General features: G+C 42.3%; 1 protein-coding gene across 1 annotated transcript in view; it reads left to right on the forward strand.

Moving 5' to 3' along the window:
• The window catches only part of LOC126355560 (mucin-5AC-like), a 95,674-nt gene extending 86,268 nt beyond the window's left edge, over nt 1–9,406 (forward strand). The window contains exon 7 of the mRNA XM_050005921.1: nt 9,027–9,406. Coding sequence (XP_049861878.1) covers nt 9,027–9,194 — 168 coding nt within the window. The 3' untranslated portion in view covers nt 9,195–9,406. The remainder of the gene's footprint in view (nt 1–9,026) is intronic.
• Nucleotides 9,407–16,932: the final 7,526 nt, after the last annotated feature.

The following is a 16,932-nucleotide window of genomic DNA, read 5'->3' on the forward strand; positions in this document are numbered from 1 at the left end:
ATTCATTTGTGTGACTCTTGAAATGGATGCTGGCAGGTGGAAGATTGTTCCTATTATGTTACACTTAGTTCCATTGATTAAAATTCCGCTCCCCTCGAGCTCTACACGTTTTGCTTCCGTAAACACTCCTTGCTCAAAACAACTTGCTACTACTACCAAATTCTCGTAGGTAGAGAAGATCCAATGCATCCCAACCCATTGCATGCTAGATTTTGGTTCCATGATGTCCCTTGGACAGTCCATTCCTTTTCTCCTGGATAAAAATAACTGCTGCATGTGTCCCATACTTGTAGCTTCACAGATTTTCCTCCAACATTCACTGTTTTTTATTCAAACTCAACACCGATTGTGTGACTACTTTCATCCTTAAATTTATATTATATGAACTCGTGCAATAAACACGACTTCCCTGACCCAGCACAGGAAGTCGTACGACTCTGACATCGTTCAACACATATTTACTACAGCTTTGCTGCAAAATTTACTCTGACGCATTTATTTCTCCACAACTGCGTTTGATTTCTCCTCCAACAACACTCCACATACGTCAGACGCTACACTTCCCTTTTCAGTGACCTGAGGAGAGGGATCACCATCGTCCTTCCTTCCTCTTCAAAAAGACTGCTGCCCCTAGCAGGCGTACAATACTCGAAAACACACATAAAATACAATGCCTAGTAAATCAAGAAAACAAAACAGCTACAAATACTCTATTACTTTCTGGATCGCAAAGCATACGGTACTTCATGCTGTACTCTATCTTTCTGGGTTCCTCTGCACTTAACACCTCTCTTCATTCTCTCTTTCTTCCCCTTTCCTTCCTGTGACACGCCTGGAATCACATGCAGGCAATCCTTAAATGGCCATAACTGCCCAGTGTGTACTATCGTCGTTCTGGTTGGCAGCTGAAGCTTAACATTAACGGGGCATGTGGTTTCAACAGCTTGGTATGGCCCATGATACCTCGTGAAGAACTTCTTCGTTTTCCCTTTTCGCGTATAAGGGTTGGACAGTATTACCCATTGCCCCACTCAATACTGTGGTAAACATCCTTTCCGCTTTACTGCATCTTCCTCCTTTCCGAATCCTTTGTATTCTCCTTTTGTACCCGTTTCCAAACATCCCGAATTGTCCTTGCGAATTGACGTACAGATTCACCAGTCCTTCCTTTCTGTAGCTTCACTAAATCAAACGGTGACGGCATTTTTCTCCTGTACACTGCCTCATATGGAGACAAACCGGTATTCGTATGGACTTTTGCATTGTACGTGCATACAATATGCTTCAAATACTTGTCCCTCCGATGGTGAGTTCTGTGTACCCATTCTGTCCTTCCATTCGCCTGTGGATACAAAGCGCTCGTTCTCAACTTCTTTATGTTCAACAATTTACACAGTTCCTTCATTAAATCCAACATGAAATTGGTCCCTTGGTCAGTAATTATTGTCTCCGGTACATCAAACTTCAAAATTCAGTTGTTTACTAACGTTTGCGCGACCATAACTGCCTGTTGATTTGGCATAACCACCATCTCCGCATATCTTCGAAAATGGTCTATTATTGTGAGAACGAATTTGATCCCCAACGGTGTTCGTCTAAAAGGTCCTAAGACATCAAAAATCTACTCCCACCATGACCAGATAACACTTGATCATGTGCTTCTTTTAAAACCTCATCTCTCAGCACTGCTACCCTTGGCCCTAACTTCGTTTCCCTGCACAGAAGAACGTCGTACACATTAAACTGTGTCTGTGTCTGATACAATTTAAAATCATCGTCCACGTCCTGTAAGTTTTGCCATACTACTAGGTCACAATCTATGACTTTTACTTTCGCCACCTTTATACTTAGTGCATCCTCATTACCGTGCTTCTTCCCAGGCTTGTGCACCACCTCGTAGTAGAATTCACTAAGCCTCATAGCCCACTGAGCGAGTCTAGTGGACGGATCCTTCAAACCCAACAACCACTTCAACGCAACATTGTCACTACCCGAAATCTTCTCCCATATAAATAACATTTAAAATACGTGATTCTGTAGATTACTCTAAGTATCTCCCTCTCTGTTGTTGAGTAATTCTTCTCTGCTGCATTCAACTGCCTAGACGCATAGCCTAGCGGATGTTTTTTCCCATCAATTTCCTGACTAAGAACATACCCTAATCCTTGATTTAATGCATCACATGCTAGTAAAAACTCCTTTCCAAAATCTGGAAGCACAAGAACCGGACTTGATGTTAACACTTCTTTCAGATTGTTAAATGCTTTCTGACACTCTTCTGCCCACTCAAATTTCACACCCTTCCACAACAATCACGTCAACGGCTGTGCTAAATCTGAAAAATCCTTCACGATCTTTCGATAGAAACCGCAAAATCCAGTGAATGACTACACTTCCTTAACTGTTTTCGGTTTCCGAAAATCCCTTACGGCCTGTACCAACCTCGGATCTGTTCGCACTTTGTTCTTACTAATTGTAATGGCGACTTATGCCACCAAATGTATCAGGATGACCAAATGTAGAGGGAAGACACCAAATGTAGTGGGTGGGTGCCAGGAGGTGCCGTATTAAAACTCAGTGAGAACCTTCCAAATGGTTTATTGCCTTTTAGCTACAGTGCCCTCGTTCCTCTTGGTCTGCATGACAGGGTCCCTCAAAGCTGAGGCCACTGCCCCAGCGACCCAGTGCCACAAGCTGCTGTGTCGAGCCGTGTACACCAGCGGAGTTCCGATTTCGTCAGGATGGCTGCGCCAGCAGCCGACCTAGAGGCCACCGTCCTTATTGTTTCCGCGCTGCTCCGCTGGGAGCCGTAGGCCGGGCCCGCTGCTGCTTCTTCCTCGCTGGCGTAGCTGAGAACGCGGCGGCAATGACCGCCTGCGATCTGGCATCCGGATCTGCGGCCCTCGCCTCGGGAAATCTCCAGCGTGTGTCGGAAGCCGAGACGACTGCCCGCGGTAGCGAGCTGAAGAGTGACCCGCACTGGCTGGCTGCGGACCCTGCTTCGGCCTCAGAGGGTCGAACCAACGACTTGCAGTGGACTGGGACGCTGGCGCCCCATCTTTTGCTGTGGCGGTGTGACCCCAATGCCGTCCAGGAGAGCTGCCACACTTGAATGAATCTCGTTAGAAAACAGCACCTATTTATACTCGGCTGTGCGCCTTTGTTTTGCTAACGTGCCGCTCCGAGTCACGTACGCACCACACCCCGGTTGCGCCACTGGGGCCCCTTCTGCCTGTAGCTTGCACCATGCAAACCGCTGCGCTTTTCAGCGGTTCGACGCCCCTTTGGCCTCCATTCTACTTCGCAACCGCTGGTATGCGTAACTCACTACAATCCGGCCCGCACCTCGCTGTAACTTTTGCACTCATAAATGTTGCACCGAATCTAACTTTCCTATCTTAAACTGTGGTGCCGCTACAATATCATGAGCTCAGATGGAAAACCAGTGCAAACAAAGACGGGAAAGCAGAAAGGTGGAAGAAGTATATAGAGGGTCAACACAAGAGAGATGTATTAGGGAAAATGGAAGAGGATATAGATGAATATGAGATGGGAGATATGATGCTGCGTGAAGAATTTGACAGAGAACTGAAACACCTAAGTGGAAACAAGGCCCCGGGAGTAGACAACATTCCGTTAGAACTACTGATAGCCTTGGAAGAGCACCCCATGACAAAACTCTTCCATCTAGTGAGCAAGATGTATGAGACAAGAGAAATACCCACAGACTCCAATTTCATGGAAAACAAGTGCTGAAAGAGGTGCAAATTAGCGAACTATCAGGTTAATAAGTCACGATTGCAAATCAATAACACAAATACTTCACAGAAGACTGGAAAAACTGATAGAAGCCGAACACGCGAGACAATACTGACCCTACAACTTATCTTAGATGTTGGGTCAAGCAAAGGCAAACCTACATTTATAGCATTTGTAGACTTACAGAAAGCTTTTGACACTGTTCACTGGAATACTCTCTTTCAAATTCTAATTGTGGCAGGGGTAAAATAAATGGAGCGAAAGGCTATTTACAATTTCTACAGAAACCAGGTGGCAGTTACAAGAGTCGAGGGACATGAAAGGAAAGCAGTGGGTGAGAAGGGAGGGTTGTAGCCTGTTCCCAATGTTGTCCAATCTGTGTACTGAGCGAGCAGTAAAGCAAACAAAAGGAAAATTTGGAATAGGATTTAAAGTCCGAGGAGAAAAAGTAAAAACTTGGAGGTTTGCCGATGACATTGTATATCTGGCAGAGATAGCAAACGGTTCTAGGCGCGCAGTCCGGAACCGTGCAACTGCTACGGTCGCAGGCTCGAATCCTGCCTCGGGCATGGATGTGTGTGACGTCCTTAGGTTAGTTAGGTTTAAGTAGTTCTAAGTTCTAGGGGACTAATGACCACAGCAGTTGAGTCCCATAGTGCTCAGAGCCATTTGAACCATTTTTTAGAGATAGCAAAGGACTGGGAAGAGCAACTGAACGGAATGGACAGTGTCTTGAAAGGAGGATATATAGGATGAACATCAACAACAGCAAAACGAGGATAATGGAATGTAATCGAAATAGTCAGGTCACGCTGAGGGAATTAGATTAGAAAAAGTAACACTGAAAATAGTAGATGGTTCAAAATGGCTCTGAGCACTATGGGACTCAACTGCTGTGGTCATCAGTCCCCTAGAACTTAGAACTACTTAAACCTAACTAACCTAAGGACATCACACACATCCATGCCCGAGGCAGGATTCGAACCTGCGACCGTAGCAGTCGCACGGTTCCGGACTGCGCGCCTAGAACCGCGAGACCACCGCGGCTGGCAGTAGTAGATGAGTTTTACTATTTGGGCAGAAAAATGTAAATTACTCTTTTATTTGTTTGCTAATAAAGCTGAAAAACGTTACTCCTGCAAGAAAGAAAACTGAGCACTTCTCTAACATAGTACTGTCTTTATCTGGTTAACTTTACCTTTCTATCCAATTTTTTGACATAATGTCTGCAAGAGCATGACAGAAAATAATTCCAGAAGCGGTTTCCTACACAGCTTCCTTCGATAACATAACAAACATTGTTAGGAAGTATGTTGTATTTAAAACACCTCTATTCAGTTACTTCTTTTATACTTTCTTTATGAAGCAAATAGTACCGATAATTATGTGCCTCCTTCATAATATTACGCCAGAGCGAGAGAGAGAACCTTTAACACTACATCATTCTACGGTAACAGTGAATAAAAGTATCAAAATATTTTTTTTTATAATTGTTCATCTGCTTTTCCACAGGTAAGTGTCGACTAAAATGTTATTCATGGTCTCGCCGTATGTTCAGTTTTAATTGTAGTATATTTTTCGTTGATTTGCACAGAGTTCATATGCTGCCATCTGTCGGTCTCTGATAAAACACTGTCTTCTTAGCTACCACTAGAAGCTACCATTTTTCCAACACAAGGTGCCACAAGAGCGTCCCTTTTCCGTATTGCTTGGTCGGCACGAAGCTCGTAAGTTTCATAAAATAAAGAAAAATACACGTAACAGAACGTAGTCTCGTATGCGGTACCATAGCTTGTTAGTGGAAGGACATAAAGAAAAGTACAAATACGTAATCTTGCAATATCTCCATCAACCGTCTTTGCTTCGTAGCATTCAGGGAGAACGTTTGGAAATTTAATCGAGTACTTTTGACTAGTCGAGGAACTTGGAAGGGATGCAGAAGTTGAAAAGAGAGTGAGACGGAGTCGTAGCCTATCCCATATGGTATGAAAACCTGTACATAGAGGAAGCAATGACGTAAACCACGGAAGAATGGGAAGTAGGATTACAGTACAGAGAGAAGAAATAAAAACTGAGGTAGGCCATGACTTTCTAATTCAGTCAGAGATGGCAAAGGCGTTGGAAGTTCGGTTTAAAGGAATACAAAAGTCTTGAAAAGAGGTTATAAAATAATTATCAATAAAGGTAAAAAGAGGGGCGATGAAGTAATCGAATTAAACCTTGTGGCGATGACGTAATTAATTAGGCAATTAGACAGTAACAGTAGAAGAAGAATTTTGCTATTTGGGAGAAAAATAACCGATGATAGCCGATTTAGAGGGGACATAAAATATACACTGGCTATAGTACGAAAACCTTTTCTGAAAAACACGAAGCTACTAACATCGAATATAAATTTAGGTGATGGGGATTATTTATTAGAGATATTTGTCTGGAGTGTAACATTTTACTGAATTATGATGCACAATTCGAGAAAAAGAAAAGAATCGAAATGTGGTATTGCAGAAGAATGCTGAAAGATGGGTAGGCAGGTAGAATTAGTGGTGACGATGTTCACTTTTGTCATGCGGGTAGCATAGAGCTCAGTGAGCACATTAAATTCCGCTACAGAGTTTTATCAGTCAATGCTCGCGTATACTTTTTATTAGTAATAAGCAGTAACTATGAACACTGACCTGTGTAGTCATTATGACGAGGTACTAAATCGAATTGGAGAGAAAAGAAATCTATGGCACATTTTGACTAAAATAAGGAATCGTTTGATGGGTCACACCGTGATCAAGGAATCTTCAGTTTTATTGTGGTGGAATGTGTGGGCTGGTGCGTCGGCGGGGAGGATGTAGGAGGTCGGTAAAAATTTGCAGAAGGAGATCAATATTTCCCAACAGCAAGCAGGTTCAAGTGGGTGTAAGTTGCAGTAGTTATGTAGAGATGAAGATGCTTGCACAGGATAGAGGAATATGAAGAACTACATCAAACCAGTCTTCGGATCTAAGACCACTAAAGCGAAAACAATAACGACGATGACATTGGTGTAAAGTCTGACTTTTGGGAACTTTAGACCAACAACTTCCAACAGTTGTTGGAGACGGATAACCATCAGAGTAGAGACAACCGTACTATCATATGTACACTGCTTTCCGAGCGGGGCGGCGTGCCGGTCCCCGGCACGAATCCACCCGGTGGATAGTTTTTAAGGTGGTCTGTGGATGGTTTTTAAGGCGGTTTTCCATTTGTCTCGGCGAATGCGGACTGTTTCGCCTTATTCCGCCTCAGTTACACTATGTCGGCGATTGCTGTGCAAACACTTTCTCTACCACACAAACCTTGGGTTTACACTCTTCTGGTGTGGCACGTTCCCTGGGAAAGGGGGGGGGGGGGGGGGGGTTCCACTGGGGGCCGAACTACACAATAACCCTGGGTTCGGTGTTCGTTGTGGGGCGGCGTAGGATGAGTGGACTGCTGAAGCCTGTTCTGGGGTTGTGAACCACTGAGGGCTACAGCAGGGACGAAGCCTCTCCGTCGTTTCTAGGTCCCCAGTTCCACACAATACAGTCATACATAGGTGACTTCGATCATGGGGATGCTAAATTACTTTTTCACTTTATTTAGACATGACATATAAATTAAATTTTATTTTATTCAGAACTGCATTTAATCTTGAAAAGAGAAAATAATTAAATGAGTCATTCTTTCCCAAAAAGAAAAACTATCAATTACTTTAAAAAATTTTAGGAAATATTAGAACTCAGTGCGAGTTTCCACGTATGAAGTACTTCAAGTTACGGAATAGCCAGTATTATAATTACAAAGCCGGCCGGTGTGGCCGAGCGGTTCTAGGCGCTATAGTCTGGAGCCGCGCTACCGCTACGGTCGCAGGTTCGAATCCTGCCTCGAGCATGGATGTGTGTGATGTCCTTAGGTGAGTTAGGTTTAAGTAGTTCTACGTTCTAGGGGGCTGATGACCTCAGAAGTTAAGTCCCATAGTGATCAGAGCCATTAGAATCATAATTAGAAACCTGAAAGTACACTGAAGAGGCAAAGAAACTGGTACATCTGCTTAATATCGTGTGGGGCTCAAGAGAGCATGCAGAAGTAACACGACGTGGCATGGACTTGATTAATGTCAGAAGTAGTGCTGGAGGGAACTGACACCATGAATCCTGCAGGGCTGTCCATAAATCCGTAAGAGTACCAGGAGGTGGAGATCTCTTCTGAACAGCACTTAGCAAGGCATCCCACATATGCTCAATACTGTTCATGTCTGGGAAGTTTTGTGGTCAGCGCAAGTGTTGAAACTCAGAAGAGTGTTCCTGGAGCCACTCTGTTGCAACTATGGACATGTGGGGTACCGCATTGTCCTGCTGGAATTGCCCACGTCTTTTGGAATGCCCAATGGACATGAATGGATGCAGGTGATCAGACATGATGCTTATGTACGTGTCACTTGTCAGAGTCTTATGTAGACGTGAAGAGTCCTATGCCACTCCACCAGCTTGAACAGACCCCTTCTGAGATGCAGGGTCCATGGATTCACGGGTTTGTCTCCATACTAGTTCACGTCTATCCGCTCGATAAAATTTGAACCGAGACTCATCCGACCAGGCAACATGTTTCCGGTCACCAACAGTCCAATGTCAGTATTGAAGGGCTCAGGAGAGGCTTACGCTTAATATCGTGCACTCGCCAAGGGTACACGAGTGGGCCTCCGGCTCAAAAGCCCGTATCGATATTGTTTCGTTAAATGGTTCGCATGCTGATGGCCCAGCATTGGAAACTGCAGCAACTTATGGAAGGGTTGCTCTTTTGTCACGTTGAATGTTTCCCTTCAGCCGTAGTTGCTCCCGTTCTTGCAGGATCTTTTCCCGGCCGCAGAGATGTCGGAGATTTGACGTTTTACGGGATTCCTGATATTCAAGGCACACTCGTGAAATGATCGTACGGTAAAATCCCCACTTCATCGCTGACTCGGAAGTGCCGTGTCCCATCGCTCGTGCAACGACTGTGACACCACGTTTAAACTCAGTTAAATCTTGATAACCTGCCATTGTATTAGCAGTAATCGATCTAACAAGTGCGCCAGACACTTGTCTTAAACAGGCGTCGCCGACTGCAGCGCCGTCTTGTGCCTGTTTACGTATCTCTGTATTTGAATACGCATGCCTACACCAGTTTCTTTGGCGCTTCGGTGTAGATATGACTGGTGTGACATAGAATTCTCCATGTTATATCTTCCCCGATGAAACGTGTCTTTTTTATGCTCACAGGACGGTAAACAGGACGAAGAACGCAGGGTCGTCGTTTATACAGCACCAGCTGTTACAGAGGCGGCCAGAGCGACTGTGGCGCAGGCGGAGACTGCAGACGTCAACTGGCTGACGCAAGCTGGGCGCATGCTGTCTGCACTGCCGCTGCCTAAGGGACCAGGCCCATGAGGCCGACACAACTGTACCTGTACTTGTCTGTCAAACAAAACGTCTTGTCGTCTTCATTACCATATTCTTGTAATTGGTGCCAGCCAAATAATGTTTTCTTATGTCTTAACTTGATGTTGTATCTATGAGAAGTAATCATAAAGTTTCGATTACAACCTCGAAAAAATTAAGTTGCGACCAATTAAATTCTTGGCGTAGACCTTGGTTGTACAGACATGATACAGGAGAGCCTGTGTTGTTCAGAAGTATGATTCAATGTTCCTTCGGACATGCATGCATGTCAGAACGAACAGTCACTGCGGCGACTACAGCCGTTATTAATACATGCAGTTTATTCACAGTTTCGAAAGTGGACAACCATTAACTGTGTAATGGAATGTCGATACTGAAAATTTGTGCCGGACTGGAAGTCGAACCTTACTTGCCGCTTATCGCGAGCTGTCGCCTTACTATTGGGCTATCCGAGCACAACTCACAGACAGAACCAACATACATGGTTGACGACATACGGAATTTCGGATCTGGCTGTGAGTTGTGCTCGGATAGCCTAATGGTAAGGCGACAGCTCGCGATAAGCGGGAAATTCCAGTTCGAGTCTTCGTCCGGCACAATTTTTCATTGTCTTCATTCCATCATACAACTGATGGTTGTCCATTTTTGCAACTGCTAACACATTTAAAGTATTTGGTTGTAGAAGTCGGGGTTTTGGCTGTTCACGAAACGTTCCACGTCTAACATCAACTCGTCGTATTTCTGCAAAGTCGTGCCTCACAAATGTTTCTTTAACCGAAGAAAGAGGAAGAACTTATCACGACATTTCAGGAGAACACAGAGGAAAGGGCATAATCTGACAGCATGCGTGACTGTGTCCTGTGCAGAACGAGCTGGCGAATTGTCATCGAGTAAAACCAAACCCCTGGACAGCTGTGCATTATGCTTCGTCATCACAGTCTCCTTTAATCTTGTCAGTAGAGTTCGGTAGTATGCTTTTGTGACAATTTGGCCTTTATGGGTATAATCAGCACCACTCTATGGAATTTCTAACAACCACTCTCCGTCACCTTACCTTGTAATGGTTGTGTCTTCGCCATTTCCGATGATGGTGAACCTAAATCTTTCCAACGCTTGCTTTGCTCCTATGTCTCGAGCTCCTAGTGGTACATATACTCTGTCCATCGCATTAAAGCCCCACGTGCCAAAAAGCTTGAATAACCACATTTTGAAGAACGGACTGCTGTGCGACGCGCAAGGGGAGTCAGTGTTGTTCTGGAAGGTACTGACAGGGATGGCCAGCTGCTCTAGGTTTCTCGTTTGAGGATCCAAGGCGCCAACAGTCCGAGCAAGGTGATGCCACAAACCCTCAACTGGGTTTAAATCCGGGGAGTCTGGTGTCGAGTGAAATACGGTGAACTCATCCTGGTGCTCTTTAAACCTCGCACGTGCACTGCAAGTTGTGTGGCGAGTTACATTATTCTCCTGGTAGACGCCATTACGCCGAGGAAAAACAAACTGCATATATGGGTGGACATGGTCCACAAGGAGAGACCAGATGAACAGGTGACCCAGGGAGTCGGACGAAAGTATTCGCCAGACCATAACGCCCCCTCCTTCGGCCTGGACTCTTCTGACAATTGCTGCAGAGTGTTTGCTTTCAGTCTTTCACGTCGATGATGTATAAAACATGATTCATCTGATTGCCATATTGTCTGTTTCTATGATTGTCTCTGTCATATTCATTACTGCGGAAATGCGATCTTTCTCTGTAACTATTACTCTCCCAGTGGTTGTCATACGGGTGGTGTCTGTTTTGGTCACGATTTACATTGTAAGAATAGTCTTGTAGTGTTAGTATTTCTTTCATCGTGGCATTGTGACGGATGTGACCTGTAATTGTTGTGCTCCTGTTTTCGCATTCTGCGATTGCCAGTGTCAATTTCCAGTTCTTGTAATAGTCCCTGAAAAGCTTCAATGTCGTCTTTGCAAAGACCCGCCAAAATAATATGTCGTAAATGTTCAGGCAATTTGATTAAGCAAATGCGGATGGGTTCTGAGGGGCTGTATGGGTTTGAAAGATATTGATTCTTATGTAACATGTCTAGGAAATATTTGACAAGACTAGAAAATTCCGATTGTTCGAAATGTTTCATCATTATGATGCTATGTTTTACTCGGTTTTGAGTAGCTTGAGTCCAATATGCTGAGAAGAACGCATGATAAAATTCTCCTTCACTGTGACAATCGTTAATGACAGATCGCATTCTTAGAGATGGTTCATTCTCTAAATAGCCACACATAAATTCTAATCTGTGCTCTAATGACCAGTTGGGAGGAAAACAATGAGAGAATTGATGAAGCCACGCTTGTGGATGAATGTCGTTGCCGGAATTCTTAAATGTTTTGAATTTACGTGTAGTAATAAACAGCTTATAGTCAAAATTATCATGTCGGCGAGTCGCATATCGGTCATTGTTACTGCGTTTCGGCGGTTCCATCTCAAAATTCGGTGTACCTTGCCAATTTCTTTCAAAATTTCCGAAGTGCCCTGTGTTGTTATTTTGTGGCTGTTCCATATTTCTATGTCCCTCTCCCCGTATTTGAGCGCGAGTGTCCTCTGAAATACGTAATTCTTGGGTTTACCTGTGTCAGCTGATCTTGTACTTCCCGGATTTCTTTTTGCTGTTGCGTATTAATCTGATTCTGATTTTGTTTGAATTTCCTCATTTGCTCGTATTCTTATGTGTCATTAAAAACTACCGGTCTTGTGCCACTCAGATTGTCATCTACCTTCGTAGATAAATTATTTAGCTGATCCGAAAGTTCGACTACTTTCTCTGATAATGAACTAATTTCCTCGATGTGTCTTTCTGAACCAATTTTCAGAGTATCTACTGTGTCCTTTAAGTTTTCCTGAGTTTTTGCAAGTAGCGTAACCGAATCGGTAGATGCAACTGAGTCAATTTTAGCCCGCAAGCTCTCGTGATTTTCATGAACAATAGTTTGCAGTTCTTTTATGGTTGCTTTGTGATTCTGTAATGCATTTTCATACCGCGAAAAAATAGGTTGAAAATGCTCACAAATTTGTGTTTTTACATCATTACAGACTTTTTGACATTTCGATTCGATGTTATGTAACTCAGTAGTTAAATCTTCACGTGTTTGTTCAAGTGTGGTGTCTAACTTCTGAAGATTTTGTTCCATTGTGTCTAACTTTTGAAGCTTTTGTCCATTTGTTACATTAATTGTAATAAGAATGCTCTGGTGTCTGAAACATGTTCCTCAGTGCTATAAGGCAGTGCATTTGAACTGGCAATATTCGCATTTTGAAAAGCAGAAAATGTGTCTTGACTTAATGAGAAAACGGCGAGGACGGAAAACCTGAATCTACAGTATTTGCAAAATTATGTCCTGTCATTTAGGAATACTGGAGCGAGCTGTTGCCGACTGATCTATCGATAGTGCTTCCCTGTTCACTAATTGTTTCCCTGTCTACACAATTATTTGCCGCCCGCTCCATTTCCCTATGCACAATTACCAAATTACTATGTTGAACATTATTTAATTCATTACACGGTGGCGCTAACACACTGCTTTCGTCTTCACTGTCATTTCTCAGTTTACTTTAGAGCCTAGTATTATGTTTTACACACCCCATAATTGTCACAATATTTCACACGATAATACAGAGAAGCACAATTTGAAGAGCAAAAATAAGAAAAAACATTAACATAGCACTGAAATCTACATGCATGCCACAACTGTTTTACTGTACAACAATGAAAGACTGCAACTACAAAGGAGATTCTCTCTATAATTACGCGCTAGCAATAAACAAAAGCTATACTAATTAGACAAACTACAAGAAAAAATCAGAAGATTCCAGTGAGGTATCCTCAGCTAAGGGTAGACATATGAAACGTCCCCTTAGAAGAATTATTGAATGATTGTGCTGATAAACCTCTTACATTATTTGATTTTCAAACAGCTGAGCAGAATTGAACCTACTCAGACATTTCGCTCTCTACCTATTCTGATCAACACTAAACTGACAGCCAATGTTTTTAGCGCAACGCAGTCTGACTTTCAATAATTCCTACAAGAGGATGGCCCTGACTAACATTAACCTATATGTTTCCCAAATCACTTACCTAAAAAAAATCTTCGTTACTCGAACTACTGCAATACAGCGAGCGCCACTACTGCCAGCTAAATAAAAGATTCCAAGTACTGAAGGCACTAACTACTGATAGGCACAGTTAGCACATGAAAGATTTTGATAGAGAACAAAGAATGTATTTACCTTAATAGTATTCTTAAGTCATTATATATATAAAGTTCATGACATCCAGTCTTACAAATGCACTGTCTCTGATGGACACACGTCCAGATCATCCGCTCTCAAAACTCCGCCATCTCTCTCCTTACATCAACCACTGATGGCGGCTCACCTCCAACTGCGCAACGCTACGCGCTGTTAACAGCCAACTGCCCAACACTACAATAGCCAACAACAATGCAAACCAGCCACAGAGTGCACACAGCACAGCCAGTGATTTTCATACAGAGCGCTACGTGGCGTTACGAATAAAAAAAACCTATACAGCCTACTTACAATTGTAGGTTCAGTTGCAGTGTTGGCGTTTTAATCCCAACCGATGAACAGCAGCATGTGTGCATGAACCAAGCGCCAACTAAAGAGGCCCATACGCAGGAACGGTCGTTGTGAAGACACTTGGTAGCCACTTGGTTCTTTAGGGTGGTCAGTTGCTCACAAGTTTAACGTCTATTCACCCATGCTCATCTTCAAGAAAAATGTTCAAGTGTATGTGAATTGCTAAGGGACCAAACTGCTAATGTCATCGGTTCTTAGACTTACACACTACGTAAACTGGCTTATGCTAAGAACAACACACACAACCATGCCCGAGGGAGGGCTCGAACCTTGTGACATTACAGATTTTATCACTGCGATTTTAACATGTAAAAGTTTTTTTCTGTATTCGCGTCAGTATGTGCGAACTTTTAACATATACCAATGAATGTTGTAACCAGATATCTTTGCCGCGCTCCTGAAAAGCACAGAATTTCACGATACCAATAAACTGTTATACGCTGCTATCGATCAGTAAAAAAACGACGCACCTATGTTTCAAAATAACAATTGCCAATTTTTACTTCTGCAGGGAGCGCGCGCCGCTCTCTAGCTGTTCTTCTGTGAATGTGTTGCGAGTCGGACGCAAAAATATTGTGGTTCATACTGATATAATCATTTTATTGTAACTTTAAGAGTTTAAGTGATTAAAAATATATGTAGTCACAAACAAGCGAGAATGTGTATCATAAAAATTCGCTCCACCGCCACAATGGGTGGCCATGTTAATGTAAGTTTCCGTTTCATAATAGAACACTTGAAGCCTTGAAGTTTATTTAATTTCAAAGAAAATCCCTCAACCTTATTTTCATTAATTATACTTGTGATGATCTTTTCTGTTTAAAAGATTTATGCAGCTTATGATCCAGCGTGTGTTCTGTCGGAACAGGAGGCTGTCATGACGACATCGTTATAGTATTTATTCCAAGTTCTTTCAGTTCCGTTTATATGTTCTTACAAATCCAATTAGTTGGTCCCTTAGGTTTCTTTCATGTAACTTCTGTCTGTTTTCTCCGCGCGATCTCCCTCCGAAAAAATTTCTGTTCATTTTTTAGTAATTTTCGATATCGCGAATGAGAAAAGACAGCCGCCTCCTGCTCCGAACGGAACACCACGACTTTTCTAACGTCGGAAAGTACCGCACGAATTTTCCGCTAAAAGGTAATAGAATTTCTTAAAGCTGGATCAATTACACATGTTGCTGCTGTTCTCTGACAAATCTGGTGTGATTAATAGTAATTTATTCTGTCACGACAAAAAGAACCAATTTTACTTTTACCAAAGCAACAAAGCTTTCAGTTAAAATACGAAAAAAAAACATACCAGAACCTCCAGCGGGAGGGGCCGCGCAATCAGTGACTTGGCGCCTCAGACCACACGGCCACTCTACGCGGCTGCTCATCTTCGCCCTACTCATTAATGGACCGTAGCGCACCATGCTTGCCTCGACGCCGGTTTTGGATAGGGCCATTTTGCAATGCACGGTATAATTTAACCACCGCGGCACGCGAAAAGTGTATAAACTTAGCTCTTTCGGGAATGCTTCCACCCTTAGCCCAGAAGCCAGATATAATGCCGGTTTGGATGTCAGATAACTTGAGGTGCATATGACAATTATTAGGTAATACGTAGTCATGTATCATCAAATAGATACACTAATTTAAAACACTTACTTACAATGATCGCATTACTCACTGAATTAGTACGGAAGTCATATTGTACTAATATTTATGCAGCGTTATTAGTAACATATACACATCAGTTAGTTTTACTTAAAAATCCATCAGTGGAGTAGAAGAAGTTGGCCACCAAAGTACCCTTTAGGCTTTCCTTATACTGAACTTTTCATGGCTATTGGCAACTTATCTGTGTCTCTGCACAATGAATAACTTTCTGAGAAAAAGAACGTTATTTTAAATCTTAGTGAACATTATTCTTATTTCTAGTATTGATTCCATGAGCTGAGCTGTTGATTTGAAACAAATATAGATATTTGAATGACAAATTTCATTAAGGAACAAATATGTTCGGAATCAGTAGTTAGTTTAGTGTTCCATAGATCATTTTGCAGGATACATCGTAATGATGTGGAACGAGTCACTTTATATTCACATAGCAAAAAAATTTGTTAAGATGGCTACGTGTTGAAAAAAGTTTCCTTGTTGATATGTGTGTGCGCGTGCTCATCCTCGTGTGTGTGTGTGTGTGTGTGTGTGTGTGTGTGTGTGTGTGTGTTTTACTAATTCCTACCTACTACTTTTTACACGTTACAATTAATAGAAATTCATCTATGGAGTAGAAGGACTTGTCAACTAGAAATTTACCAGCTTCTTTTCAAATTTTACTTTGTTCTCTGTGACACACTTATATCACTGGGTAAGTGATCAAAAATTTTAGTTGTAGCATTATGCATCTTGTATTGTGCTAAAGACAGCTTTATCGTGGAGTAATGAACGTCATTTTTCCTTCTGGTATTATAATTATGCACACCATTGTTTCATTTGAAATGTATTAGAATACGTATTTCCAAGAACAGGCTTCTGCAGGACGTTCCTGAGTTCTCACCAAAGATAAAGCTTATTACACGTTTTAAACACATACAATTTATCTTGGCTTGATGATCTAACCCAGAAAATAATCCCGTTTGCCATTATGGAATGAAAGTAAGCTTAGTATCTTTCCTTAAGCCTGTCTGAGTCTGGCAACATTGGCATTATAAGTAGAGATTTGTTTAGGCGCTTCAGCAGTACTGTGGTATATTGCCCTTCAGCCTAATTTATTACCAAGCTGTTATCCCAAGAATTCAACACTATCAACTTCTTCTTTGTCATCATATTTTAGACATAATGTCAGGCAGCTTCTTACAAGTTCTAAACTGCGTATAGTGTGTTTTTACAAAGTTTTATTACAAAAAAATTGGTTGAGAAGCATTTATTAATGCCCATTAAAATTTCATTAACAGATCTTTCTAAGACTGTACTTGATTTGTTATTTATTTCAAAGTTTGTGCCATATTCGACCAAAACAAACTTGGCGTCTGGTAATGTGTACAGATGAAAAAGTAAAGGCTCTAAAATGGAAACTTAAGCG

The sequence above is a fragment of the Schistocerca gregaria genome, chromosome 3, assembly GCF_023897955.1.
Source record: "Schistocerca gregaria isolate iqSchGreg1 chromosome 3, iqSchGreg1.2, whole genome shotgun sequence".
Taxonomy (NCBI): Eukaryota; Metazoa; Arthropoda; class Insecta; order Orthoptera; family Acrididae; genus Schistocerca; species Schistocerca gregaria.